This window comes from Theropithecus gelada, chromosome 10 (assembly GCF_003255815.1).
Source record: "Theropithecus gelada isolate Dixy chromosome 10, Tgel_1.0, whole genome shotgun sequence".
Taxonomy (NCBI): Eukaryota; Metazoa; Chordata; class Mammalia; order Primates; family Cercopithecidae; genus Theropithecus; species Theropithecus gelada.
This window is the reverse complement of record NC_037678.1, coordinates 73,492,285-73,519,412: the sequence shown is the minus strand read 5'-3', so window position 1 is coordinate 73,519,412 and position 27,128 is coordinate 73,492,285. Positions and strand designations below refer to the sequence as shown.

Below are 27,128 nucleotides of genomic sequence, written 5' to 3'. Positions count from 1 at the left end.
TTTTTTTGAGACGGAGTATTGCCTTGTCGCCAGACTAGAGTGCAGTGGGGCAATCTGGGCTCACTGCAAACTCCACCTCCCGGGTTCAAGCAATTCCCCTGCCTCAGCCTCCTGAATAGCTGGGACTACAGGTGTGCACCACCACACCCAGCTAATTTTTTGCATTTTAGTAGAGATGGGGTTTCACCATGTTGGCCAGGATGGTCTCTATCTCCTGGTCTCTATCTCCTGACCTCATGATCCGCCCACCTCAGCCTCCCAAAGTGCTGGGATTACAGGCATAAGCCACTGCACCTGGCCAGAAATCCTCATTTTTTTTTTTTGACAAGTAGCCAGGTGATTCTGATAAGGGCTGTCTACTCTGACCCAGGTAACAAACAAGGAGGGTTCAACACACCTGAGCATTTGCCAGAATGACCCCAGAAAAACCTGAGCAAATATTAACTCAACACCTACTATGTACCAGGCACTCTTCTTCAGGACAAGGGGACTCATTAAGTCTTCCTGGCAAATTCATCAAGTGGGAGCTGTTGTCATCTCTAACCTCATATTCTATTATATTATAATAATCATATTATATGTTATAAATCAGGAAAGGGAGCAATGTAAATTGAGGTCGAGGAAGACCTCTCTGACATATAAATGAGGAAACTGAAGAATGAATACAGGGGGTACCTAACTTGCTCAATGCCCTACAACTTTTTTTTCTTTTTTTTTTGAGACAGTCTTGCTCTGTCACCCAGGCTGGAGTGCAGTGGCACCATCTTGGCTCACTGCCACCTCTGCCTCCCGGGTTCAAGAGATTTTCCCACCTCAGCCTCCCAAGTAGCTGAAATTACAGGCATGCGCCAGCACGCCTGGCTAATTTTTATATTTTTAGTAGAGACAGGGTTTCACCATGTTATATTTTTAGTAGACAGGGGGTTTCGCCATGTTTCGAGACCAGCCTGGCCAACAACATGAAACCCTGTCTCTACTAAAAATACAAAAATTAGCTAGGTGTGGTGGCTCATGCCTGTAATCCCAGCTACTCAGGAGGCTGAGGCACAAGAATCGCTTGAACTCTGGAGGAGGAGGTTACAGTGAGCTGAGATCACACCACTGCACTCCAGCCTGGGTGACAGAGCAAAACTGTGTCTAAAAAAAAAAAAAAAAAAAAAAAAAAAAAATTAAATTAAATTAAAAACATAAAATAAAATAAAATAAAAAAGGAAATGCATCACCTGTATGGTAGGAAATTCAGTCAGGCCCCGCCCCAGACTCGCTGAATCTGACATGGTGGGTGCGGGGCTCAGCCATTTCGGTTTCATTACAGCTTCAGGTAATGCTAATGCCTGCCCAGGTGTGAGAACCACTGGGCTATTAACAGATCATCTCGTGGGTAGGTGGATGATGTCCTGCAACCCCCAAGTCGGCCTCCACCACGTCCTCTTAGCCTTGAGGTTTCTGAGGGTTTTTCTTCATTTCCCGGTTGAGTTCTCCAATTCATTCCACACATAATCAATAGATTGACAGAGGGGAGTGGGGGAAGGCAGAATTCAGAACACTCTTCTGTGTTGAAAACAATTCCGCAGTCAGAAGCACCTCCAGAGAGAGACATCCTGAGTGAGTGTGACAGCGGCCTGCTTGACCCGCCTGAGGTGTGGGCGAGTGGGCACAAGTGGCTCTTAAACAGACTCATTTCTGGCTCCATTGTTTCTGAATGCAGGCTTCTGGCAGGACCTCAAAGAGATGGCTCCGAACCAGTTTAAGCACACAGCGACAAAGGTGTGCAGCTGTCAACTTGCTAGCCCTCTGAGGTTGGGGTGTGATGCCCAGCGCTCTGCCCTCAGGCTCTAGCCCAGGGCCTTCCTGCCCTTCTGCAAGTGTGTGCCCTTCCTCCTGCTTAGAATGTTCTTTCCCAGGTCTTTGCAGAGGTCTGCTCTGTCACTGTATGAACGTCTCTGCTCAAATGCCGCCTCATCAGAAAAGCCTCCCTGGCCACTGTAGCCACAGTAGCCGCCACCAACCCTGTTCTACTCAATCTATTTTAGTTTTCTCCCTCTGGACATTATTCAACCTACTTATCTGTCTCTTCTTCTTCTTCTTCTTTTTTTTTTTTTTTTTTTGAGACAGCTCTGTCGCCCAGGCTGGAGTGCAGTGGCACGATCTCAGCTCACTGCAATCTCCACCTCCTGGGTTCAAGTGATTCTCCTGCCTCAGCCTCCTGAGTAGCTGGGACTACAGGCACACACCACCACACCTGGCTGATTTTTGTATTTTTAGTAGAGATGGATGGGGTTTCACCATGTTTGTCAGGCTAGTCTCAAGCTCCTGACCTCAGGTGATCCACCCACCTTGGCCTCCCAAAGTGCTAGGATTGCAGGCGTGAGCCATGGTGTCCGGCCTGTTTCTTATATACTCACCCACCCCCCAAAACCAGAATATATTTCATGAAAGCAAAGACTTTGTTTTGCTCACCACTGAATCCCCACCTGCTAGAACAATAGCAAACACATGTTAGAGACTGAATAAATCTTTGATGAATAAATGGATGAGGCTGTCAAGACATACTTGGCTGAAGTAACCAGCTGCATTGGGCAAGTTTCAACACAGCGTTGGGATTCCTTCCCTTGGCCTGGTGCTACAGTCCAGGTCAGAATGAAAAATCATTCATTCATATTCCAAAAAATAGTAAGTGAACCCTTACCAGGTACAAGGCTCTAACTAGGCATTAGAGATATAATGATTATCAGAAACAAGCAATGCTCCTGGAGCTTACAGTCCAAATGCTACCAAATAAGCACACAAACAAAATATGAATGTGGGGCAAGGAAAGGTAACTGGTGGTGCCCCAAATCTGTCTAATGGAAGGACCTGATCTAGTTTGGGGAGATAGGGAGAGCTGTCCCAAGGAAGTGACGAATAAGCAGGAGTTAAGAGTGGAGAGGAGGAAGGATGATGGGGAGAACATTCTGGACAGAGTGAACAGTATATGGAAAGGTCCTATGGCAGGATCGAGAAACCTGGTAGTGTGAGGGAGCAGAAGGATTCTACAGTGTCTACAGCAGAGACCGTAACAGGGAGGGTGATCTGAGAGAGCCCGGGTGGGTGAGGCTCATCAGTCATAATAGGGGATTTTGCTTTGATCCTAAGAGTGGAGTAGAACCACTGATACATTGTAAACTGGGTGGCAGTGGTAGGTGGGTGAAATGATCAGATTTTTGTTTTAAAAAGGTCTCTATGGCAAACCACTTTGCATACATGTATTGAACTCAAAGGGCCATATATACACATATTATAGGTGGTAGGTAAGAATTCTAGAATGGAACACCTAGATGCAAATCCTGGCTTTATTACTTACTATCTGTGTATCCTTGGGGAAGTTAACCTGTCTATGCCTCAGTTTTCCTTTGTGCAAGATGGGGATTGGTCGGGCGCCGTGCGCTCACGCCTGTAATCCCAGCACTTTGGGAGGCTGAGCGAACGGATGACTTGAGGTCAGGAGCTGGAGACCAGCCTGGCCAACATGGCGAAACCCTGTCTCTAGTAAAAATAAAGAAATTACCTGGGTGTGATGGTGCACGCCTGTAATCCCAGGTACTCGGGAGGCTGAGGCAGGAGAATCGCTTGAACCTAGGAGGCGGAGGTTGCAATGAGCCGAGATTGCTCCACTGCACTCCCGCCTGGGCGACACAGCAAGACTCTGTCTCAAAAATAAAAGAAAAAAAGAAGGATGAGGATAATGATAGTTAATGGTAGTACTTATCTTGTAGGGTAACTGTGAGGCTGACAGCAGCTAATAATCCACGTAAGGAGTTTAGAACAGTGTTTGACTCACAGTATACATTCAATAATGTTCGTTACTATTATTATAACATTTCATGTTGACTGGTATTGTTATGCTATTGAGCAGATGAAAAACTGAAGTACAGAGAAGTTAAAGCATGTGCCCAACGTTATTAGGCAAAGTAACAGAGACAAAATTCAAACCCTAAGTGTTACATTATCAGACTTCTCAGTAGCGGAGATAAATAGGACTGTTTGGGTAGGTCAGTTCCTGGTCCAAAGCACCAAAATGAACCAAGGACATTTATCGGGACAGACCAAAAGGCAAAGAGCTCTAAAGTAATTAAGCTACCCTGACAATAGTTATTCATTAATTTGCCAATATTTTATATGTATACTAAGTAACAGCCCCAGTGCTGGAGAGTGGAAATTCTAAGATAAAATAGACATGTGATCTTGACTTAAAGAGTTCACGGTCCAGTGGAAGAGATACGCCAATAAGCAGAAAAATGGAGCCTACAGTATCACAGGTGTTGTGAGTGAATATCGTTTAGGCTAGGCCTTACCTGCTGTCACCTTTCTAGATGGGAAAAAACTCTGCTGGCCTTGGTTCAGGCCTCATTAAGTTTAAGATCAATCAGGATGCTATTGGCCATGAGCAACAGAAATTTACCACAGGATTTTAAAATTTTTTAATGTTTATTTATTTACTTATTTGTTTTGTTGAGATAGTGTCTCACTCTGTCACCCAGGCTGGCGTGCAGTGGTGTGATTTCTGCTCACTGAAACCTCTGCCTCCTGGGTTCAAGCGATTCTCCTGCTTCAGCCTCCCAAGTAGCTGGGATTACAGGCATCCACCACCATGCTCAGCTAATTTTTTGTTTTGTTTTGTCTGTCTGTTTGTTTTTTGAGATGGAGTCTCCCTCTGTTGCCAGGCTGGAGTGCAGTGGCGCAATCTTGGCTCACTGCAACCTCCGCCTCCCGGGTTCAAGCGATTCTCCTGCCTCAGCCTCTCGAGTACCTGGGACTACAGGCATGTGCCACCACGCCTGGCTAATATTTGTATTTTTAGTAGAGATGGGATTTCACCATGTTGGCCAGGATGATCTCGATTTCTTGACCTCATGTTCCGCCTGCCTCGGCCTCCCAAAGTGCTGAGATTATAGGCGAGAGCCACCGCGCTCAGTCAGGAACTATTTTTAACCTCACATAACAGGAAATCGAAGAAGTTAGTAGGCAGGGAAACTCCAGGGTTGGCTAATTAAAAGATCTGAGTCCCATCTTTGAAACAATTTCTGGAATAGCCATCTGAGGAGCTGTGTAGATATTTCCCTGGTGAAAAAACTGTAACTAATAAAAATTATTTTTAAAAAGAAACATTCATAGTCTCTGGAAATTGTCTTAAAGATATCTAGCAAACAGGCCAGGCACGGTGACTCACTCCTATAATCCCAGCACCATGAGAGGCCGAAGCAGGCAAATCACATGCGGTCAAGAGTTCGAGACCAGACTGGCCAACATGGTGAAACCCCGTCTCTACTAAAAATACAAAAATTAGCTGGGTGTGGTGGTGTACACCTGTAATCCCAGCTACTTGGGAGGCTGAGGCAGGAGAATCTCTTGAACCTGGGAGACAGAGGTTGCAGTGAGCCGAGATCGTGCCACTGTACTCCAGCCTGGGCAACAGAGTGAGACTCCATCACTCTATCATTTGCTCTAGAAAAAAAAAAAAGACATATAGCAAATAAAGAAACATTTCACAGTAAGAATAGCATGAATCTGGGTTATCTGAGCCATAGCCTCTTCCCTTCCCCTTCCCCCAGCTCAGCACAATGAAGCTCTGCCACAAGTGGGTGCAGACAAGAACATAGCATTTCCTCTTCCCCCAGATCCTAGCTGAGGGCAGGAATATTGCAGGTCACCAGAAACACTTATTCCCCTAGCTCCATGTTGTAGAGGCTAAATTCCAGGCAAGAGCAGCTGAGAGATCTGGAGTTCTTTTCTCTACCCAGTCCCCGTTCACTCACAGGGTAGGAGTTCTACCCGAGGCGTGTCGGTCTGAGATACTGGGACCCTGGTTGCCCTCGTTTCATGTTGCTCCTAAGGGAGAAGTTCTGCCCTAGGAGAGGCAAGCTGAGCAGACCAGAGACAACCACCACCACCAGCACACTACTTGTAAAGTTTGGATGTTGCTGCAAGAGGAAGAGGCTGCTGTCTTCACCCCTAGCTCTGAAGCAGTGGTGTAGAGATTTTGTCCAGAGGGAGAGAGAGGCCTTCAGAACAGAGAGCTTCCATGTTCTCCCACAGGGGAACCGGCTTTATTGTGAACAGAGTGTAGAGGGACATTCAAATCAAATGATATGAACAAACAAAATACGAATGTGGGGCAAGGAGAGGTAACTGGTGGTAATTAAACAATGGATCTTTTGGTGGTAAGCAATTACAAAGAGACAAGTAGCTTGTTGAATAAAAGAAGCTAAACCTAAGCCATCTAGTAGTTTAACATGAAGCATCAGGGAAAGAGACAGTTAAGAAGAGCCCTTTTGGGATCAGAACAAGACTCCAAAGACTGGCCTTAAAGACTACCCCTGTAAAGGGGCCCAAATTTCACAGAATCCTATTGTAGAGCAATCTTTGCCTCACAGCATTGTCGAAAACAATAGAACAATCAACCATCAATTGGTAGAGGCTAATATCTAGGTATGATACCGACAGAGGCAGAGGGCATAACAGAGATAAAGGAAAAAGACAGTCAAAGAGAGCCCTGCTAAAACCAATGGCATCCTAGAGAGGCTGTGCTCATGCCCAAGGCTGAGTTCTCTGAGGAACAACATCAGATGCTGTACCCTGTGCAGGGAAATAGACTTTCCTTAAATATGAATAGAATATTTATTATAGAAGTAAGCTTTATTTCTCTTGTCGTTTCATATTGGGAGAAATATTGAATACATAGAGTCCTGGATTGCTCTAGCAATGTTACTAACCAAATAAACAAGCAAACAACAAATCTGTGGGAGCATGGAGAATTGGTATTCAGAGTTGCTACAACATATTATCTAAAATGTCCGCTTTTCAAAAAAATTGTTCCGTACCATAGGAAAGGTAAAAAATATTGTGAGACATGCAAAGAATTATATAAATATGTGGAAAAGAAACAAAACACTCTAAAGCAGCACTCAGGTTGAAATTTATAGCTGTAAATATGTATATTCAAAAAGAAGAAAGACCTCAAATCAATAACCCCACGTTCTGCTTTAAGAAACAAGAAAAAGAAGAGCAAAGTGAAACAAAATGAAAGAAACAGTAAATATAGAGTACAAATAAGTGAAATAGATAGAAAAACAATAGAGAAAAACCCAACAAAACCCAAACTGGTTCTTGGAAAGATGAACAATATTGATAAACTTTTAGCTAGATTGATCAAAAAAAAAACAAAGAGAGAAAAAAACTCATATTACTAAAATGAGGAATAAAAGGGGGCATATTACAAAATCTAAAAAGGAATATTGTTAACAATTATATACCAATAAATTAGGCAAACTAGATGAAACACACAGATTCCTAAAAAGAAACAACCACCAAAACTGTCTCAAGAAGAAATAGAAAACCTGATAGATCTATAATAAGCAAAGATACTGAATCAGAAAACTTATCACAAAGAAAAGTTCTGGCCCAGATGGCTTGGTAAACTCTACCAAATGTTTAAGGAAGACTTAACATCAATCTCCCACAAACTCTTCAAAAAATACAGAAAGAGAGAACACTTCCCAACTCCTATGAAACCAATATTACCCTGATACTAAAATCAGGCAAAGACATTACAAGAAAACTATAGATCAATATCTCTCATAAATATAGATGCAATAATCTTCAACAAAATTCCTGTAAATCAAGTCTAGCAACATATAGAAAGTATTATAAACCATAACCAAGTGGGATTTATCCCAGGAACGCAAGGCTGGTTTAACATCCAAAAGTCAATTCATGTAATATACAATATTAATAGAATAAAGGAGAAAAACATGGTCATTTCAACAGAGGCAGAAAAGCATTCGGGAAAATACAACACTTTTATGATTTTAAAAGATCAACAAGCTAGAAACACAAAAGAATTTTCTTAACTTGATAAAGGGCATCTATCAAAACTCCACATTTACCATCATTCGTAATGATGAAAAACTGAATACTTTCCCCTTAAGATGAAGAACAAGAAAAAGGTGTCCATTCTCAGCACTTCTATTTGCCACTTCTTTTTTTGTTGTTTTTTGTTTGTTTGTTTTATCCTTAGCAAACGAACACAGGATATTTGCCACTTCTATTCTGGAGGTTATAACCAGAAAAAATAGGCAAGAAAAATAAATACAGACATTTAACTTGGAGAGGAAGAAGTAAAACTATTTTTACTGCACATGACATAATTTTCTATAGAGAAAACATTTAAAATCCACTCAAAACTATTATAATAGATGAACAAGCCAGCAACTATGCAGGATACAAGGTAGATATACAAAAATCAATTGTATTTCTATATGTCAGCAACAAACAATCTAAAAATGAAATTTAGAAAACAATTCCAGAGATAAACCTGGAATCCTAAATAAGTGGGAACAACCTAACTGTCCATCAAGTGATTAATGGATAAGTAAAATGTGATATACCCATACAATGGAATCTTATTTAGCAATAAAAAGGAATGTATACCCATACAATGGAATCTTATTTAGCAATAAAAAGGAATGAAATACTGATATAAGCTTCAACATAGATGAACTTGAAAATATTATGCTAAGTGAAAGAAGCCAGCCAGAAAAGGCCACATGTCATATCATTCCATTATACAAAATGTTCAAAACAGGCAAATCTATGGGGACAGAAAGTAATTTAATGGCTGCCTGGGGTTGGGGAAGTGGAGAGGAAATGGCAAGTTACTGTTCATGGTAAATTATTTCTGTAGTGATGAAAATATTCTAAAATTGTCTGGAGTAATGGTCACACAACTTTGTGAATATACTTAAAACCACTGAAGTAGGTCTATTATATGGTATGTGAATTATGTGTCAATAAAGAGCTGTTGTTTAAAAGTTTCATCTTTGCTGTATTTAGGGTCAGATTATTTTCATCTAAGTTCCTCATAGTCATAAAATTACTGCCATGGCTCCAGGTATCAAATCTTCATGAGACAATATCTAGAGTAAAATAAAACGGTGTGTGTTAGGAGATTGCTTTCTCGTATTTCTTTTTAAGATTGAAAAAACCTTTCTCAGAATCTTCAGGCACAATTCCTCTCACATTGGTAAGAATTGGGCCTTATGTCCAACCTTAGTATCAGGAGAATATCACTTCTCTGCTCAGAATCCTCAAAAGTTTCCCTTCTTACTCAGGTCTAAAGTCCTTATAATGGGCTACAATATCCTATATGACTGAAGCATTGCCCCTTATTCCTCAATACTGCTTTGCCACAACCTCTGTAGAATTTGTGGGGTCCCTGTTGTGGCAACTCTAAGTACGTTTCAGCATGTCTCAACAACAGCTCAGCCCTGAATCATGTTTTGGCCACAGTCCAGTCTTTCCTAAGTCTATCTGTACGCTTTGCTCTGTGACAAGGACGCTGTCTCGCCAAGGATGCTATAAGTGTTTTTGAAGTGCGGAAGGGTCTAACTCCGAAAAGGTTTAGCATTGTTCACAGAAACAATGAATAAATCATACCCACAACTTGAATTGTTTATGTTTGGTTCGGAAACAATTTGTGCACATCTAGTATTTTTTTAGTACTTGTAATATTTAAGATTTTGGGGGCATACTGGAGTATCTAAGAGATTAACTCATTATTTTAATTGAAATGTATAATTGAGTAATTGGTTTAGATTTATGATTTTACATTAAAAAGTATAAGCAATTTTGTTAAGTGTGTAAACTGATTCGGTACATTTAAGAAGGCTTAAGGGTCGATATATTACAAGCGTTATTTAAATATCTAAAAGGTTTTGGCCGGGTGCAGTGGCTCACCCCTGTAATCCCAGCACTCTGGGAGGCCAAGGTGGGTGGATCACCTGAGGTCAGGAGTTCAAGATCAGCCTGGCCAACATGGCAAAACCCTGTCTCTACTAAAAAATACAAAAAGTAGCTGGGTGTGCTGGCACATGCCTGTAATCTCAGCTACTCGGGATTGAACCTGGGAGGCAGAGGTTGCAGTGAGCCGAGATCACGCCACTGCATTCCAGCCTAGGCGGCAGAGCAAGATTCCATCTCAAAAATAAATAAATAAATAAATATCTAAAAGGTTTTTATTTGTTGGATAATTAAAGTACCTAAAAAGAAAACCAATTATATTAAATTTATTAATACAGTTAAAAATGTTTAAGTTAATGGCAAAGGCTTCCTTAAACTTGATTATTAAAGTTTACTAGACCTAGAGGTAAAAAAGTAAGATTTATAAGCTGGACTTAAAAGTTTAAAGAACTAGGATTTTCTTAGAACTAATAATTTCTAACATTAATACATTTAATATTAAATCTAAAGTAATCAAAAATAATTTTATCCATCTATAAAAATCATCCTCAGGAGTCATAAACTGATATGGGCAGTTTATGGGATAGGCACATGACTCACTGGAGCCAGTGAGATATGAGAAAATGCCAGGATTTCTGGAAAGGTGTTTTGTTTTTGTTTTTGTTTTTGTTTTTTTCCCCACAAAGCCTACCAGCGCATGCCCTTTCTCTTCCCTTAGTCAATACTGTAGATGATACGAGGTCTAGAATAGGAGAATCATCATCTGCACAGGAGAACCAACACCTATTTTATGATGGCGCAAGTGTAGAGCCAGAGGAGGAAGCTAAGCAATACAATGCTGTGAGAGCCAAAGGAAATGGGCCCTTGGTGACATCGTCTGAGCTGCTGGATCAACCCTTACCTGAATCTACTCCTAAGCTCTTTAGTTACATGGTCCTATAAATCTCCTTTCCTGTTTAATTCCATTTTAGTTGAATTTTCTGAACATGTCCTGACTAGTAGAAGGACCCAGCAGAGTGCAACGGATGGAGCCTGGATTTGGATTTAGACATAAATGGGTTCAAATCCTGACTTGGCACTCACTCACTGCGAGGCCTTGACCAGTACTTCTCCTCTCTGGGTCGCAGTTCTTTTCTGAAAAATGGCAATGACTCCTCCACCCATATACCTAAGGTACCCAGCATAGTGCCTCTGCAATACTGCACATGCCTAATCAGTGTGTTCATTTAGCATGTTATAGGTGCTAGGGACTGATCGGGAGCAGAGTCCCTGTCCCCATGGATAAGTCCATTCTTTCCCTCTTTCTCCTTTTAATTTTGTTTGCTCACATCATGTATGTCCCAAAAGTAATTGAGGAGCCGAATTGAGTTACTTCTTCCCATCCACCAGCAATGCAGAGTCCAAGTTATTTCCCTCCCCAAGACACCAGTGCATTTTCTTCCTCTGACGAGACTCCCAGGATCCCTTTGGTTGATGTTGCTGTTATTTGCGTTCACAGTTTGTTGTCCTCACTGAACTCAGGGCATCTCACTGACACCCAGCATAGGACCTGGTACACAGTAGGTATTTAATAAGTGTTTGATGAACAATCAGTTTAAACACAAAGCTCTTAAAACTCTCATCTTGTCTGTTTTCTTACACATATAAGATAGGGACAATAGTTACCTGCTCTTGATGGATTCTTCTTGCCCATGAAAGCCTACTCTGGTTCCCGCAGGCTAGAGCCATTGCACCCCTTCTCAGCTGTCTCACCTCATGTTTGATCAGCCATCTCTCCACTGGGATCCTGAAGCTGTTGGTGATTAAGGGACTAAAGCCATAGCAAGCTAACAGCTGATGTGGTGGCATCCATCACTGGAGTCATTTTTCTGCCTTGGATTTGCCAGTGGATGAGATTGAGATACACCATTAACTTTGATGCTTCACTGGAGGGCTGTTCTGTGCCTTCGGTAATGAGACTTGGCAGTTCTTTTCTATTCTCTACCGGGGCTAGAGCTCAGCCTGTGGTTCCAGGCATCTGATTAAATTGTCCTCTGAATTTGTCTTTAATTCTCAAACACAAGTAAAACCAAGTCCTTTGGGAACAGTTTCCTTCATCCACCTCTATACCGGTTAGAAAAGTGTTCAGTGCAAGAAACGGAAAAGCTAACTGTATTGGTTCTAAACCAATAGGGGTTTGTTTTTCTAATATAAGAGGCCAGAGGCAGATGGCTGCTAGTTTTGGTTCAGCAACTCAACTATGTTAGGAGATATGACTGATTCTCTTGACCTTTCACTCATGGTAAAGAGATGGCTGCCACCACACCAACCATCATGTCTGTGTTCAAGACAGAAGGAGAGAAAAAAAAAAAAAAAAAACTTCAAGAACCCCCACCCTCACCCTGCATCCAACTTGGCAGACTTTTCTTTAGGTTTCATTAGCCAGAAGTGGGTCACAAGGCCACCCTTAGCTAGCTTTGAGCAACTGTCTTCTTCAGATGCTGCTGCAGCTATGCTTAGGGATTAGTGCTTGGAGTTGCAATCTTCTATATTCTTATCCAACCCCTGTGTGAGCTGGGGCCTCCTTGCCTCTCAAAATCTAAATATGATTGGCTAGAACACTTGACTGAAGATTTCCTCAAGGTATCCTTGAATTTCCAGGGTTGGGTTGGAAGATGGCTGATGCCCTCTATGTCAGTTCCAGCTTTGGGCACCTGCTTTCCCAAGTGGTGTCTCTGTTCCACACTGAATCCCTTCCAATGTCTCTCATTCTGCTCCATCCTCCCCACTATCACCACCCTATGCTCCTTCAGCCAAAGAAAAGAAAACAAATGAGTAACAGCCAATCATAAAGTCTTGGGACTTTGATATTTGAGACAAAGCTCAGCCAATCATAAAGTCTTATCACACCTCCCCTTCACCATGACCTTCTTTATGTATATACATCCTGAGATGGAGAGTTTCATCTTCTTTTTATGTGCAGTGAGCATGTATAAATGAGTATGAGTTCATATATAATCTCATACAAGGCTTCCATGTCCACCATCTCACCAGATTTCTCAGGAATCCTAAGATAGGTGTGAGAAGGTCCCCCTGCACCCAGACCTGCCTAACTTTGAGCCCTTTTGCCTTTGAGTTTCAACCCTGAGTCTTAGAGAATCCCATTACAAGAGTTAGGATTTTTGGTTGCAAATAACAGAGATCTTGCCCCCCAACCCCCACCCAACTTTAGCTTAAGGGAAAAAAGTATATAGTGGCACAGCTGTTTTTCCTAATGCTCCAAGGACAAAGGTAGAGCCCAGACCTGGGACCCAGAGGGTCTGCAAGAGACTGTCACTCACTTCGTTCTGCTGTACCCTTCCTTCAATGCAAACTGGCTTTCTCTGCTTCTGTGCCACGACCACCAAGGGCTGTAATGCTTTTATATAATAGCTCCTCCACTGAAGAGACCAGCCCAAACTAAGCTGTTTATCCCAAGTCAATATTCCCAGGAAAGAGATTTGTTCAGCCAGGATCAAGGATCTAATCAGCTATGTTGGGTGGAAGGGGGTCACATTGCTTAAATATGACAGCCTAGTGAGCTTAAAACCAAGCTCCAGAGAGTTATCTGGGAGCATGCAGGCTACTAAGATTTTCATTTCGGCTGGGCGTGGTGGCTCAGGCCTATAACCCCAGCACTTTGGGAGGCCGAGACCAGTGGATCACTTGAGGTCAGGAGTTTGAGATCAGCCTGACCAACATGGTGAAACCCTGTCTCTACTTAAAAAATACAAAAATCAGCAGGGTGAGGTGGTGCATGCCTGTAGTCCCAGCTACTCTGGAGACTGAAGCAGGAGAATTACTTGAACCCCAGGAGGTGGAGGCTGCAGTGAGCTGAATTGGCACCACTGCACTCCAGCCTGGGTGACAGAGCAAGACTCTGTCTTAAAAAAAAAAAAAAAAAAAAAAAAAAAAATTACCAATAAAAGTGAGGAGCATTGCAAGAAAACACTTCCTTTTTGATCCATCCCCTTCTTCCTTCTTTGACTTTGGTTTTATGAAATGACAGCAGCTATTTTGCAACCATGAGACAGACAACAAACCTGAGGACAAAAAGCCAACACAGCCGTATCAGTTAGCTTTTGCTAACAAAATATTCCAAAATGTAGTCGCTTAAAATAACATTTATTGCTCAGGATTCTGTGGGTCAGAAATTTGGGCTGGATTCAGTTGGGATGACTCACCTCTGCTCCACAGGTATTGCCTGGGATCCTGTTTATGTCTGGGGTGTCCAATGGAATGGCTGAGTCTCCCTCCATGAGGTGGAGGTTGACGCAGGCTTGTTCACACGGCAGCAGCACTTCAAGAGGACAAGAGTGGAGACTTAGGCTTAGAACATTTATACCCTCACTTCCATTGCGTTCTACTGATCAAAGACAGTCATATAGCCAGCCTGGGTCCAGAAGATGGAGAAATAGATTCTGTTTTGATGGGGCCATTTGCAGTTGAGCACAACAGACAAGGCTGGTTAAGAGCAAAACAGAAAAAGTCTGGCTAGAGATGACACCTTTCTTGAGCTGTTGCAACAGTGTAGAACAGCCCTCCTTCAGGCTTCATTGTATGATTATACAATTAAATATCCTGTTTTAAAGAAGACACTCTTTTACTTGCAAAGGGGTCCCTAGCCTATATACAAGAGATAAGAATGATACCTATTCATCAGACTGTTGGGAAATGAAATGAGATATGTATGTAAAGCCCTTGGCAGAGTTCCTAGGACACAGTAAGCACTCAGGAAAAGTTTGCAGGTGTTGGCAATTATGGGGGACTGGCCCATCCCGAAAAGGCATTAGCAGTTCTCATCCTAAACAGAACACACGCCCATTATGGACTTCTATTAGCAACTTCCAAAGGGGACGAGCATATGCTGAGCCCAGCCCCACAGGGACCATAGAGGCCAGTTACTAGGGGTCAGTATGGACTGTGGTTAGGCCATCAGCTGCTGCAGAAAGCCGGGGTCCCATAGAAAACCTAAAACTTCAGGCCCACAAAGAGGGGTTCCAGCTCCAGTTCTAAGCAGAGAGGCCAGAGGAAATCATTGAGTTTTTTTTTTTTTTTGATGGGGAAATTGAGGTCTGGGGAAGAGAGATGACATGCCCAGAGTCACACAGTGAGTGTGGAACCAAGTTACGAGAGAACCCAGCCTCCTGACTCACAGTCTAGAGCTCTGATCATTAAACTGTATCCACTCAGAAACTGTTTTGCTCTTCCCCCACCAAGAATGGAAATTCTTGAAGGGTTATACCTTGGGGATAAAGATGTGGCTAAAAGGTAAGACTGGAAGTAAAAGTACTTGCCCATGAATAGTGACGAGTGGTAGCCAAGGTTTAGAGCTTCTGGAGGACATGGTCTGTTTCTTGGCCTGGGTATTGGATGCTGGATATATGAGTGTGCTCATTCTGTGAAATTCATAGAGCTGTAATGTTTATCATCTATGTTATATTTCAATTCAAAAATATTTAAAAACTGCTTCTCCAAGATCTTATCCGTACTAGGGGACCCACAGAAGGCAGACACAGCTTGGTGTCATGGAGAAGGCATTGAATAAAGGCTCAGGAAATTTAGGTTCTAGACTTGCCCAATACTTACTAGCTGGGCAACCTTGTCTTAATGGCCTGAATATTAACACTTCTTCCAGTAAAACTGTAGGCTGGTTTGGGGGGCAAACAAGATCATAGATGTGAAAAGACATAGGAAACAATCAGATATGTGTGATGCATGCTATCCAGGTGAGCGGGCATTATTTTCCTTTTGCGAGTGATTGTGTGGGGCAGTGGCAGGGGGGATGTTCCAGCTCAAAGTGGGTGACTCAGTCCTCACAGAAGCAAATTGGAACCTGGCCTTGTGCATCAGCTGTACTGAACCTCAGAATCCCGTTTGTGCGAGGACGGCAGATCAAGGCAAAATCAAGACAAATGTTATTTCACTGGGGCAGCTGGTCTCTGTGTCCCAGGCATGCATACCCTCTGCGGAAGCGGAGGCTCCGCTGATATCACCGCAGTTAGCACCCTCCTCCACACCAGGACAGCAGGAGGCTGCTCCAGGTCATCAGACTCGAGGGAGGGGTGATGGAACTCTCCTAGATGGGCAGGGCCAATGGAGGGACTGTCAGCAGCAAATTAAAAGTCTCTGGCAATCTGGGTATTCATCTCTCATGCCATCAGTGTCTGTGAAATTGTAATTTAAGGCTAGAATTAAAGGCTAAATACCACGGCATGAGACCAGGGGCTGAGGTGGGGCAGGAGTGCAGGTAGGTTAGGGGCTGAGTGTCGGGGGCACTGGCTGCTGCCAAGAGCTGTGGGTGGACTGAGGTCTGAGAGGCCAGTTCCAGGTCAAGTGCATTCTGAGACCCCTCTCCACATGCACACCCAGCCCCCGTCACTGTGCTCCACTTACAGCCCTCACTAGGACCCACTTCATTTTTAGTGTATTTCTGGCACTCCTGCATCCCTCAGTGCCCTTCCACCTTTCTCTCCACCCATAGCTGCTCACGGCAGCACTGCTGACTCTGCCTGAGGACTTCCTCCAGCTGCAGGAGCTGCTAAAGAACAAAAGGTGCTGGATAGATACCACCATTCCCCTGGCTCCGCAGGTGAGACGCCAGCCCTGTAGCAGTCGATGTTCTCCAGAGAAACAGAAGCAAAGGGATATCTACACATAGATATAGAAAGATAGAAAATGGTTTATTATGAGGGATTGGCTCATGTGATTATGGAGGCGGACAAGTCCCGCTATCTGCTGTTTGCAAGCTGGAGGAGGCCCAGGAAAACTGGTGGCGTAGTTAGTTCCAATCCAAGTCTGAAGGCCTGAGAACCAGGTGCTTCCTGTCCCTCTCAAACAATCTACTTATGCTCAAATCCTAGCCTCAGGATCTGCTTCTGAGAGAACCCACTGCAAAGCGTGTACTGTGTGTCTTCCCTACTGGAATGTACACGCTTAGGAGCGAGGGACTCTGGTTCACTGATGTAGTCCAAGCACCTAGGATTGTGCCTGGCACATCAGAGGCTCTGGAAAAACATTTGTTGAACAGATTGTTTACGCATTGAATGGCAATTCAACAAATAGTTTTGAAGTGCCTACTTTGCCAGCTCTTTGCCAGGCATCCAGGACATACCTGGAACAAGACAGAAGGGAGTCCTACCCCGTGGTATTCATCATCTAGCGGGAGGAGAAAAATAGACAAACCCACTGCAGGCAATCAGTACTGAGACGAGGACACGCAGAGGGCTGTGGGGGCACAGAGGAGGCCATGGGTGGACGCTCTGGGGCGACAGCCTGGAGCAGGGCTGGCTTGGTGGGCATATGACCTGTGTGGTCACGCGGGTCCCACCCTTGGAAGAGACCTAAACTTGGTTTTTATTTTTATTTTTATTTTTTTGAGATGGAGTCTCACTCTGTCACCCAGGCTGGAATGCAGTGGTGCGATCTCAGCTCACTGCAACCTCCACCTCCCAGGTTCAAGTGATTCTCCTGCCTCAGCCTCCTGAATAGCTGGGATTACAGGCGTGTGCCACCAAACCCAGCCTCTAAACTTGCTTTAATGCTTTGCTGTTGCCATCTGGAAATTCCGAATAATTTTGAACGTTTTCATTTTGCACTAAGTCCCACAAATCATGTATCTGGTCCTGCCTGGAATGATATCCCCACTGAGACCTGGGGGTGCTGCTTGAAGGGAGGTAAGCTGCAGAGCTCTGTGTTCCATGCAGGGGACACAGCATGTGTAAAGGCTCAGAGATGAAAGGGAGCCCAGTGTGTTCCAGAAACTGTAGTACTTTGGTTCGGTTGGAGCACAGAGGGTACAGGATGCCACAGAAGGTGGCAGGGGCCAGACTGAAGGGCCTTGTGGGTCTCCCACGCTCAGGAGTCTAGACTTTATCCAAAGGCCATATCAGGTGTTAGGAGTGGGGCAGGAGGGCACAGGGGGCAAGGCCGGTGGCAGCGAGACCTGTTTGAGCCTGTTCCAGGAATCTGGAGCAAAGAGATAGTGAGCCTGGCAGATTTGAATGACACTTAGTGGGTGGAAGACAGTACTCAGAGGTTGATTGAATACAGAGGCAGAAACTGCCAAAGTCTGTTTAGACTTCATATTCAGAACCCCTAGGGAGTGGTCCCACAGGCCTGGGCACCGTGCCTCTCGGATGCTGGCTTGTGACAACGCATTTCTGCTCAAGCCGGGGAGATGAAACCCCCGTGGGGAGAGGCTTGGCTCTGGCTCCTCTTCTCCCGGCAAAAACACAGGCTTCAAATGAGCTTTCTGTCCAGAACTTTAATATGTTAAAAATGACTGTGGAACTGGACTCTGCCTTCCAGTGCCTGAAGCTGCAGGAGTGGAAGCCTCCCGGGGCATGAGAGGGAGAGAGGGGATGATGAAGGGGACCTGACTTGATCCTGCTAGAATCCCCAAGGTCAGACATTCCATTCTGGAGAATCCTGGTACATAGAGTGTCAGAGCCAGAAGGAAAGTTAGCTGTGGTCTCATCTGACCTTCTTCCCATGACAGATGGGAGCAGACCCTGCAGAGAAGAAATGAATTGCACAAGGTCACAAGGAGGGTTGGAGAATCCTGGGCTCCTGGCCCCTGTTCTGGTGCTCTGATTCCCAAACCCTGGCACCCCTTACTCCAGAGGATTTGAAAGGCACATCACTCAAGGTCACAGGATGCCTCTGGCTTTTTAAATAATTAAAGATAGGGGTCTCTCTATGTTGCCCAAGCTGGCTTCAAACTCCTGGGCTCAAGTGATCCTTCTGCCTTGGCCTCCAGAGCAGCTGCATGTAAATTACAGGTGAGCTCTACCATGCCTGGCTGCTTCCTTTGTTAATGAACGAAAACTCTAACTTAAAATGCTTTATACTGATGGTTTTCCAAGTGCAGTTCCCAGACCAGCTGGCATCAGCATCACTTTGTTAGAAAGGCCAGTTCTTGGCTTTACCTACTGAATCAGAAATTCTGGGGGTGGAGTCCAACCACCTGTGCTTTAACGGGTGATGTTAATACCCACTCCAGTTTGAGATCCACTGCCTTCAGCAGTAAAGATGTCTATCATCACACCAATCAAGACGCCCAGGGTTGGTTATCTCAGTGGCCCAGTGACTGTAGGGTCCCAGGTTATGCCTGTCTTCTCATTCCTCCGTCCTCAGTGTGTGGGCCTCTGACTTCAGGCTTGGACTCTCCCAATCACTAGGTGGCTGCTCCATCCACAGCTTCACCGTGACTTCAAGAAGCAGAGGAGATGGCCTCCCCGGACATCCCTTTTCATCAGTGAGAAAATCTTGCCTGGAAGTTCCCTAGCAGACATCCCCTCATATCTCATTGGCCAGAATTGGGCTGCGTTCCCTCCTCAAACCAATCATTGGGAAATGGAGTTATGATTAGTTAGGAGTAATCTTCAGCTACAGAGAGGAAATACAACCTAGTAAAACAAAGGCACAGGTCCTTTGCAGCAACCTGGATGGAGTTGGAGACCGTTATTGTAAGTGAAGTAACTGAGGAATGGAAAACCAAACATCGTATGTTCTCACTCATAGTGGGAGCTAAGCTGTGAGGACGGAAAGGCATAAGAATGATACAATGGGAGGCAGGAGGATAGCTTAAGCCCAGGAGTTCAAGATCAGCTCTGGTAACATAGCAAGATCCCATATGTACTATATATATATATGTTTTTTAATTAGCTGGGCATGGTGGTGCACACCTATTTTTTTAAAAAATTACTTAACGTGTGCCTCAGTTTTCACATCTGTAAAATGGACATAGTAATATTTATCTCAGGAATGTCAGGAGGACTAAGTGAATTCATATTTGTAAAGCACCTAAGACAATACCTGGCTGTAGAAGAATTTGTTAAAGAAATATCATATGTAGTTCTTTATCTTGCTTTTTTATAACTTAACTGTAGGGCTTGGAGATCATCCAGTAACAGTACAGAGGCCACTTCCTCATTCTCCTTTTTACTGTTATTATTATTGTAGGATATTTCATTTCATGAGTATGTATAATTTATTTAACAATTAGGTTGTTTTCATTTATTTGCTATTACAAACAAAGCTGCAGCGGATAAGCTTGTCTTGTTGTTTCGTGTGTGAGTATCTATTGTAGGACAAAATCCTATGAATACAACTGCTGGGTTGAAGGATTTGTGAATTTGTAATCTGATAGACATTGCCACATTGCCCTCCATAGAAGGTTACACCAATTTACACTCCCACCAGCAGTGCATAAAGGTGCACGCCTCTCCACAGCCTCACCACCAGAGTGGTTACCATTTCATCACACCCCTCCACCCATGACAATCCGTGTGTGTTGTTGCCTTCAATTACCCGGGAAGAAATAGACCCACGATGAGAGACAACTTGCCTGAGACACATCAGTGAGCTCCAGGAAGTTCCAGATGAGGACCCTCCTCAATCCCAGTACCGCACTTCACAGTTTACAAAGCACTTCCTGTCCTAGAGTAGACCATCCCTTGGGTCCCATATTGTGTAAGGGGAGAGTAGCTCCCATGATGCTCTCACTCCCAGCAGCCAGCACCTGTGTCTCTCAGAGGACAGTTCGTAGCCTGCTGGACCCAGCTTTGCCTGCATGTATGGAAGTGCCTAGAAAGGTATGCCCTCCAGAGGGGAATTTACTCCCTCTAATTACTGATGAGCACAGGAGTATAAATACCCCAGCTCCTTTGCCCCCCAAATGGGCCAACTCTGAGGTATGACCTAAGCCACCTCCTTTGCAGGACTGACCTGGTGGGGCTTGGCGATAACACACCCTTGCTGGCCCTGCCTACTTCCCCTGCCTCCAACAGCTGTTCCTGGAAATACTTCCCACACAGTGAGTCATTTTCACAGGAATCCTTGGTTCAAGGTCAACTTCTGGAGATCCCAACCTAAGACGCCTCCATGGTCTCCTTCATGCTTCGCTGTCATTGGACCCATTGTACAGATGAGAATACAGTGGCTAGTTAGAATTGACACACCTACCAAGTGGCCATGGTGGGGACTAGTACCTAGGACTTCTAGCTCCTTGTCCATGTTCCTTCAAAGGAAGGATCACAACTCCAGGCCTGGCTGAAAATGAAATCTGTCTCTTTTTTCTTCTCACTTCCTGAATGCAGTAAATTCACGAACACCTGCCTGTGTATGCATCTCTCCATATGGTGCGTCCCTGGGTCTCTGCCTCTTCTTGTCTCCAAAGTGAGTATGCTGTTTGATACTAAAATCGGCTCAGTATTTCATGTGGGTCACATCCTACATGTTGAGTTTGACTATAATTGCAGCAGGCAGACCATAATACATTTATTTAACACCAGCATATTTTAAATTCGGACCTCTTGCATGTTATTTGCATCTATTTGACTGGGGAGGGGGATCAACAGATACAGCTCCTGCGTTGGTCAAGTTGGCCTCTCACGACCTAGAATGGGAGCTGAGGACCAACAGGCTTGCCCCTGCCCCAGGGTCTGTACTTAAATCAGTGGCTTAGCTGACTCCTACCCTGCTCTGTCTACATACAGGGCAGAAGTTGAGGCACCTATGTGAGGCTTATGTTGCCCCAGGACTCACCTTGCCTAGGACTGGGGTGATGCCTCCTCTGTGTCCAAGTGTCCACTCCCACACATGTCACTGGAGACCATGAGCTCCATGAAGGCCAACAGCACCTCTGGTCACTGCTGCATTCCCAGGGCCTGGCATGCAACAGATGTTTAAGGCACATTTTGGTTAGATGAATGAATGAATGAATGAATGAGTGAATGCATGAATGCACACCGGCTGGTACATGTTTCCAAAGCACAATTCTGATCCTGTCCTTCTCTTGCTCAAAAACTCTTAGTGCTCCCAACAACTGCAGGATAAAATCCAAGGCTTCATTCTGGCATTCAAGGCCCTTCATACCTTGTTCCAACCTATGAATGTACAAACAATTATTGCAAATAATTCGTTTCAGAACTGTGACAATGATCCTGAAACTGAGCCTTGGAGAGGGAAAGAGGTGAATGCTCTTACTCACCTGCGTCACGGTTTCCTCCCCTCCCCTCCTCTTTTCTCCCTTCCCCTCCCCTTCCCTCCCCTCCCTTCCTTCCTTCGCACCTGGTTAGAACATACAGCCCAGGCCCTAGGCCAAATATCAGAAATGATCTGAAGACCCTGCCTGGGAAGGGACAGCTATCTGCAAGGAAGGGGAGTTAGGATTAGCCTGAGGTTATTAGCATTGGAGTGGTTTCCCAGAAAGACTCTGGCTGTACTTTCCCAATCTTTCCAGGAGGGGGCGGCAGCATCCCTGGTTACAGGCGCTCACGCATCTCGGAGCTCCCGGGAAGGATGTGTCTAGGGGTGGAGAAGTGTGTGTCTGTGATTGCAAGTGTGACAGAGGGTCTCAGCATATGATTGAGTGCACATGGGTGAGAGCACTCCAAGTGAGGTATGTGTGTGTTCATTCGACTCTCACTCTGCTTATTGTGTGTCTACTCTGTGCCAAGCCCTGACCCAGATACTTGGGACATAGCTCAAGAGACCAGGGCCCCGTAGAGGGGAGCAAAGAAAAAAGCAAGCAAGCAAATAAACAAACAAACAAATAAATAAATAAAGTGATGTCACCAGATAATAAATATCTAAGGTGGGGGTCGGGACTGATTTGAACCACGTGGTCAGAGCACCTCTCCAAGAAGGCGACCTCCATACTGAGACCAAAAGGACAAGAGGGAACCAGCCAAGCACAGATAGATGTAGGAGATGGTTCCAGGCAGAGGGAGCAGGGAGGGCAAAGGTGAGATGTAGCACTGTCTTGTAAGAGTTTGAGTTTGAAGAGTTCGAATTTAATTCTTTTTTCTTCTTTTTTAATTCTTTATTTTCTTTCTTTCTCTTTCTTTTCTTTCTTTCTCTCTCTCCTCTTTCTTTCCCCTTCCTTCCTTCCTTCCTTCCTTCTTTCCTTCCTTCTTTCTTTTCTCTCTCTCTCTCTCTCTGTCTCGGACTCTCGCTCTGTCACCCAGGCTGGAGTGCAGTGGTGCAATCCTGGCTCGCTGCAACCTCCATCTCTCAGGTTCAAGCGATTCTCCTGTCTCAGTCTCCTGAGTAGCTGGGATTACAGGAGCACACCATCATGCTAATTTTTTGTGTTTTTAGTAGAGACGGGGTTTCACCATGTTGGCCAGGCTAGTCTCGAACTCCTGATCTCCAGTGAGCCACCTGCCTCGGCCTCCCAGCTTGCTGGGATTACAGGTGTGAGCCACCGCGCCCGGCCTGTTTTTGTTTCCTGAGTTCAAATTTAATTCTAAGGACAGGAAGTCCTCAGATGTTTGAACAGCCAAGTGATGTGATGTGATGTTTGATTTGCACTTTCAAAAGATCTCTGGCTGTTGAGTGGGAATGTGTTAGAATTGGGCCAGTGACAGTGAGGAGGCTACTGCACCAGTCCAGGCCAGAGCTGCCGTGTGACCATGGGGGCTGAGGAAGTGTGTGGACGCAGCACATTTGGGAGGTGGCAATGCTGACAGTGGGGGCGAGAGGTGGAAGCAGGACTGCTCCTGATTCTTGGCCTGAACCAAGACTTCTAAGGGGAACAGCTGTGTCAGGGGCAGTCTGGCATTGGAAAGGCTGATTTCTGCCTGAAACTTCTGTGGTTTGGCTCCCCGACCTGACCAGTTCAGGACTTCCAGGGCCAGTCCCTTCTCCATCCTCCTCTTTTCTGGAGGGAGGTTCTGGAAACAGCTGGTTCCATCCTAACCTCCAGGCTTACCAGGGCCCTGCAGGACTCAGGAACTGAACATTCTGCTTGGATCCTATATGGGGACTTTTCAGTTCCAGGCAGCTCTTTGTCTGCCCTTCCTCTCTCCCACCCTCCCTCCCTTCCTTTCTTCTTTCCTGCCTGCCTGTCTGCCTGCCTGCTTGCCTTGCAATCATAGAGCACTGTGGCTATTTTTGTTGTTGTTGTTGTTGTTGTTAGAGATGGGGTCTCATTATGTTGCCCGGGCTGGTCTCAAACTCCCAGGCTCAAGCGATCCTCCTGTCTCGGCCTCCCAAAGTACTGGGATTACAGGTGTGAAACACTGCACCTGGCTTAATGCTTTCTTCTTGACTCATTCAATCCTTGATGGGAGACAGGTAGCATGTTGTGAGGAAGGAACCCAGACCCTATAGAGAGGCACTCAGCTAAGGTCGCAGGGGACAGTGAGACCACTCACCCAACACACAGTGAAGGAGCCTTCAGAAAACTCCATGCCCAACTAATGCCAAAAGAAGCAGAGATGAGCTATCTGCCAAGCCCTACCCAAATTGTACATGTATGCACACAGTATGTGTTCCTGTGTTAGTCATTATATTGTGGGTCTGTTATGCAGCAATAGATGATGGAATAAATAACCTTGAATCTCAGCCCTGCCCTTTCCAGCTGTGTGAACTTCAGTAAGTCACTTAAGGTCTCTGAATCTCAGTGGCCTCAACTGTGGAATAATACAAGTAATAACAGAAGGATAGGTATCTCATGAGAAATTCTCATAACACCCAGAAAGGGGGACTCATTTGTGAAGCATCCCCTACAGACAGCAAGCAGAGATATGCAGGCTTGAGCCTGAGGTTTGTGCAATACACAGTGCTGGGGTTTTTGTTCAATACTCTGAAGCACTCCCTAAGGATCCAAGCTGGGTTGTCATGGTGTTGGATGTGGTGGTGTCTGAAGAAATAAGATCAGCATCCAGAGACTTAGTGCTTCCAGGCCCATGATCCTGAGGGGGTTCACCAAAAGGCCTGCCTCCCCAAGCCACGGCCCAGGTGCCGTGCAGGCCCATCCCACAGCAGGGAGCTCAGGGCCTTGAAAACTTCACCTCTGGGACCACCACCACCATTGCGGTCACACCCCGGACTTGCAGTCCTTATATCACCAGGACTCAGGGGGTATCAGGCCCACAAACACTGCTTCCAGTCACTTTCTGCTCACCTTCCAATTCCCACTGAACCCGCTCTGAACCCTAGCTAGGAGCTATAGACCCTCCACCCCTCTTCCAGCCACAGTGGAGGGGCTGTGCTACAGACTCAACACCCGATCCTGGCAAGATGTTCACCAGGCTGTCTCCGTTCCCTGACCTATAAAGAGGGCAGGATGACCTTATTTGCGGAGTTGTCATCAGGATTAAAGATAATAATAAGTACACAGTCGCTGGCCCCTCCAGCAGGTGCTAGAAGGCTGGAGGTTGGGAGGATCACCGGCAAGTGCTCCTGCAGACAGAAGCTTTGCTTCCAAGCCTCCAAGGACGCTCGCCAGCCCTCTCCAGCACGCAGGCAGATCTGGGCTGGGCTGGAGGCGTGGGTCACCACCAGAGCCCTTGCTGCCCACGGTGTGTGATGCTTGCTGTTGCCAAGTAACAGGCCTTAGCTCAGGCCCTGAGCCCCAAGGTCAGCCGCCCACCAACTGGCTTGCTATTTCTGGGTTATGGGGCCTGCCAGTGCTCCTAGATTCCTTGCCTCGATCGAGCCTTGTGGGAGGAGAAGCATACCTTGGGCTCTGCTGTGGGAAATCCGTAAGTTGTCATGTCCCTTTCAGAGATGATCCAGGAGAGGCTGGAATGAGAGATCCCAATCTGTCACCAGGTTTGGGGACCAGAGAAGGGGAGGGGCTCACCAAGACACAGAGCAAATCAGTGGCACAGCATGGGCTCCTAATCTCCTAATTCCCATTCCCATTGGCGAGATGATGCAGACAGCTCAGAGAGGTCAAGTGACTGACTCAAGGTCATGCAGCAAGTAAGGGGCAAAGCTAGGATTCCAGCCAGGTCTGTCTATTCCAAGATGACTGTAGCATCATTTATGTACCCTTGTGATTTGCAGGCGGAACTCCTTGGAGAGGAGACTCAGGTATCTGCAGAAGTGTCTCAGGGCCTCGGAGGGAAGGTAAAAGAGACACTGAGCTCACAAGTGACACTCTGGTATGCCTTCCTCATTTTCATCTATTTTATTTGAGTCTCACAAAGAAAGAAAGAAAGGCTAAAGTGTTCTGGGGAAATTGATGATCCATTCAGTGCCTTAATTGCATCAATGTGAAAAATGAGGTTGGCAGAGGGGAAGGGACTTGCCCAAGATACACAACAAGAACTGGGAGCCGGCCGGGCGCGGTGGCTCACACCTGTAATCCCAGCACTTTGGGAGGCCGAGGCGGGTGGATCATGAGGTCAGGAGATCGAGACCATCCTGGCGAACACGGTGAAACCCTGTTTCTACTAAAAATACACAAATTAGCTGGGCGTGGTGGCATGCACCTGTAGTCCCAGCTATTTGGGAGGCTGAGGCAGGACAATTGCTTGAACCCAGGAGGCAGAGATTGCAGTGAGCTGAGTTGGTGCCATGGCGCTCCAGTCTAGTGACAGAGTGAGACTCCATCTAAAAAAAAAAAAAAAAAAAAAACAAAGAACTGGGAGCCAGGATCCCTGACCCCTCCACTCCCCACCGTGGGTTCCCATTGCTCCCCATCTTGTGGATTGGAAACAATGCATCCAGAGGACCTATGTGCTGCCAGCTCCTTGATAGGGACTGTGCAGCAGCTACTAAATGCTGAGTCAATCCTTTTAAACCGGCATCATGAGACTCTTCTTTCATCCCCATTCCACTACCTAAGTAGCATTTTGTCCCTTTTTTCTCATGCATCTTGGACTTGGTGCACTCAGAAATGACTATGGGACTTATTGATTCACTTATTCATCGCCTCTCCCCAACTAGAAGGCCAGCAGGGCAGCAGGGACAAAGTCCCTCTTGTTGACACCTGTCTCTGCCTTGCCTGCACTAAGCTTGGCACACAGTAGGTGCTCAGGAACAGGAATGATGAAGATGGAGCCTCACAACACCGCGAGAGGGGACAGTTGTCATTTTTAGTCACCTAGTATCCTACTCCCCTTCCTAACAGTACCCTGATTTCCACATCCTGTGGATTCTTAGTGATTTGCTACATCTCCCAAAATAAATTATAGTTCTCCCCTCCCCCTGCAGGATAAGTTAATAAAAAATAATAATAATAATTAATAATAATAACACTAACATTTATTGAGTGTTTTCTGAATGCCAGGTACTAATGTTCTAAGCACTTTACATAGACATTTCATTGAATCTTTACTATAACCTTCAGCCCAGACACAGATGTGGCTCCCAGCTCTCTTCCAGGGAAAAAGCAAGGCTCAGAGAAACAGAAACTTGCTAGGAGGTAGCAGACTGGGATTTGAACCGAGATCGACTGGCTCTGGGGGTGCCATGCCTTTTTACTCCCTTGTGAGTGCATTTTTCTTAGGCCCTGCCTCTCACTGCACTCACACAACCGAAGCGAGATGTGTGACCTCACCATCTCGCCATATGGGACGTTATCGTCTGAG

General features: G+C 45.4%; 1 protein-coding gene across 1 annotated transcript in view; it reads right to left on the bottom strand.

The window, feature by feature from the left end:
- LOC112632491 overlaps positions 1-25,304 on the bottom strand; it is a 43,228-nt gene extending 17,924 nt beyond the window's left edge. Inside the window, exons 1-2 of the mRNA XM_025398147.1 lie at positions 25,269-25,304; positions 23,961-24,002 (exon numbers count right to left, since the gene is read on the bottom strand). Of these exons, the coding sequence (XP_025253932.1) occupies positions 23,961-24,002; positions 25,269-25,304 (78 nt within the window). The remainder of the gene's footprint in view (positions 1-23,960; positions 24,003-25,268) is intronic.
- Between the last annotated feature and the right edge of the window lie 1,824 nt (positions 25,305-27,128).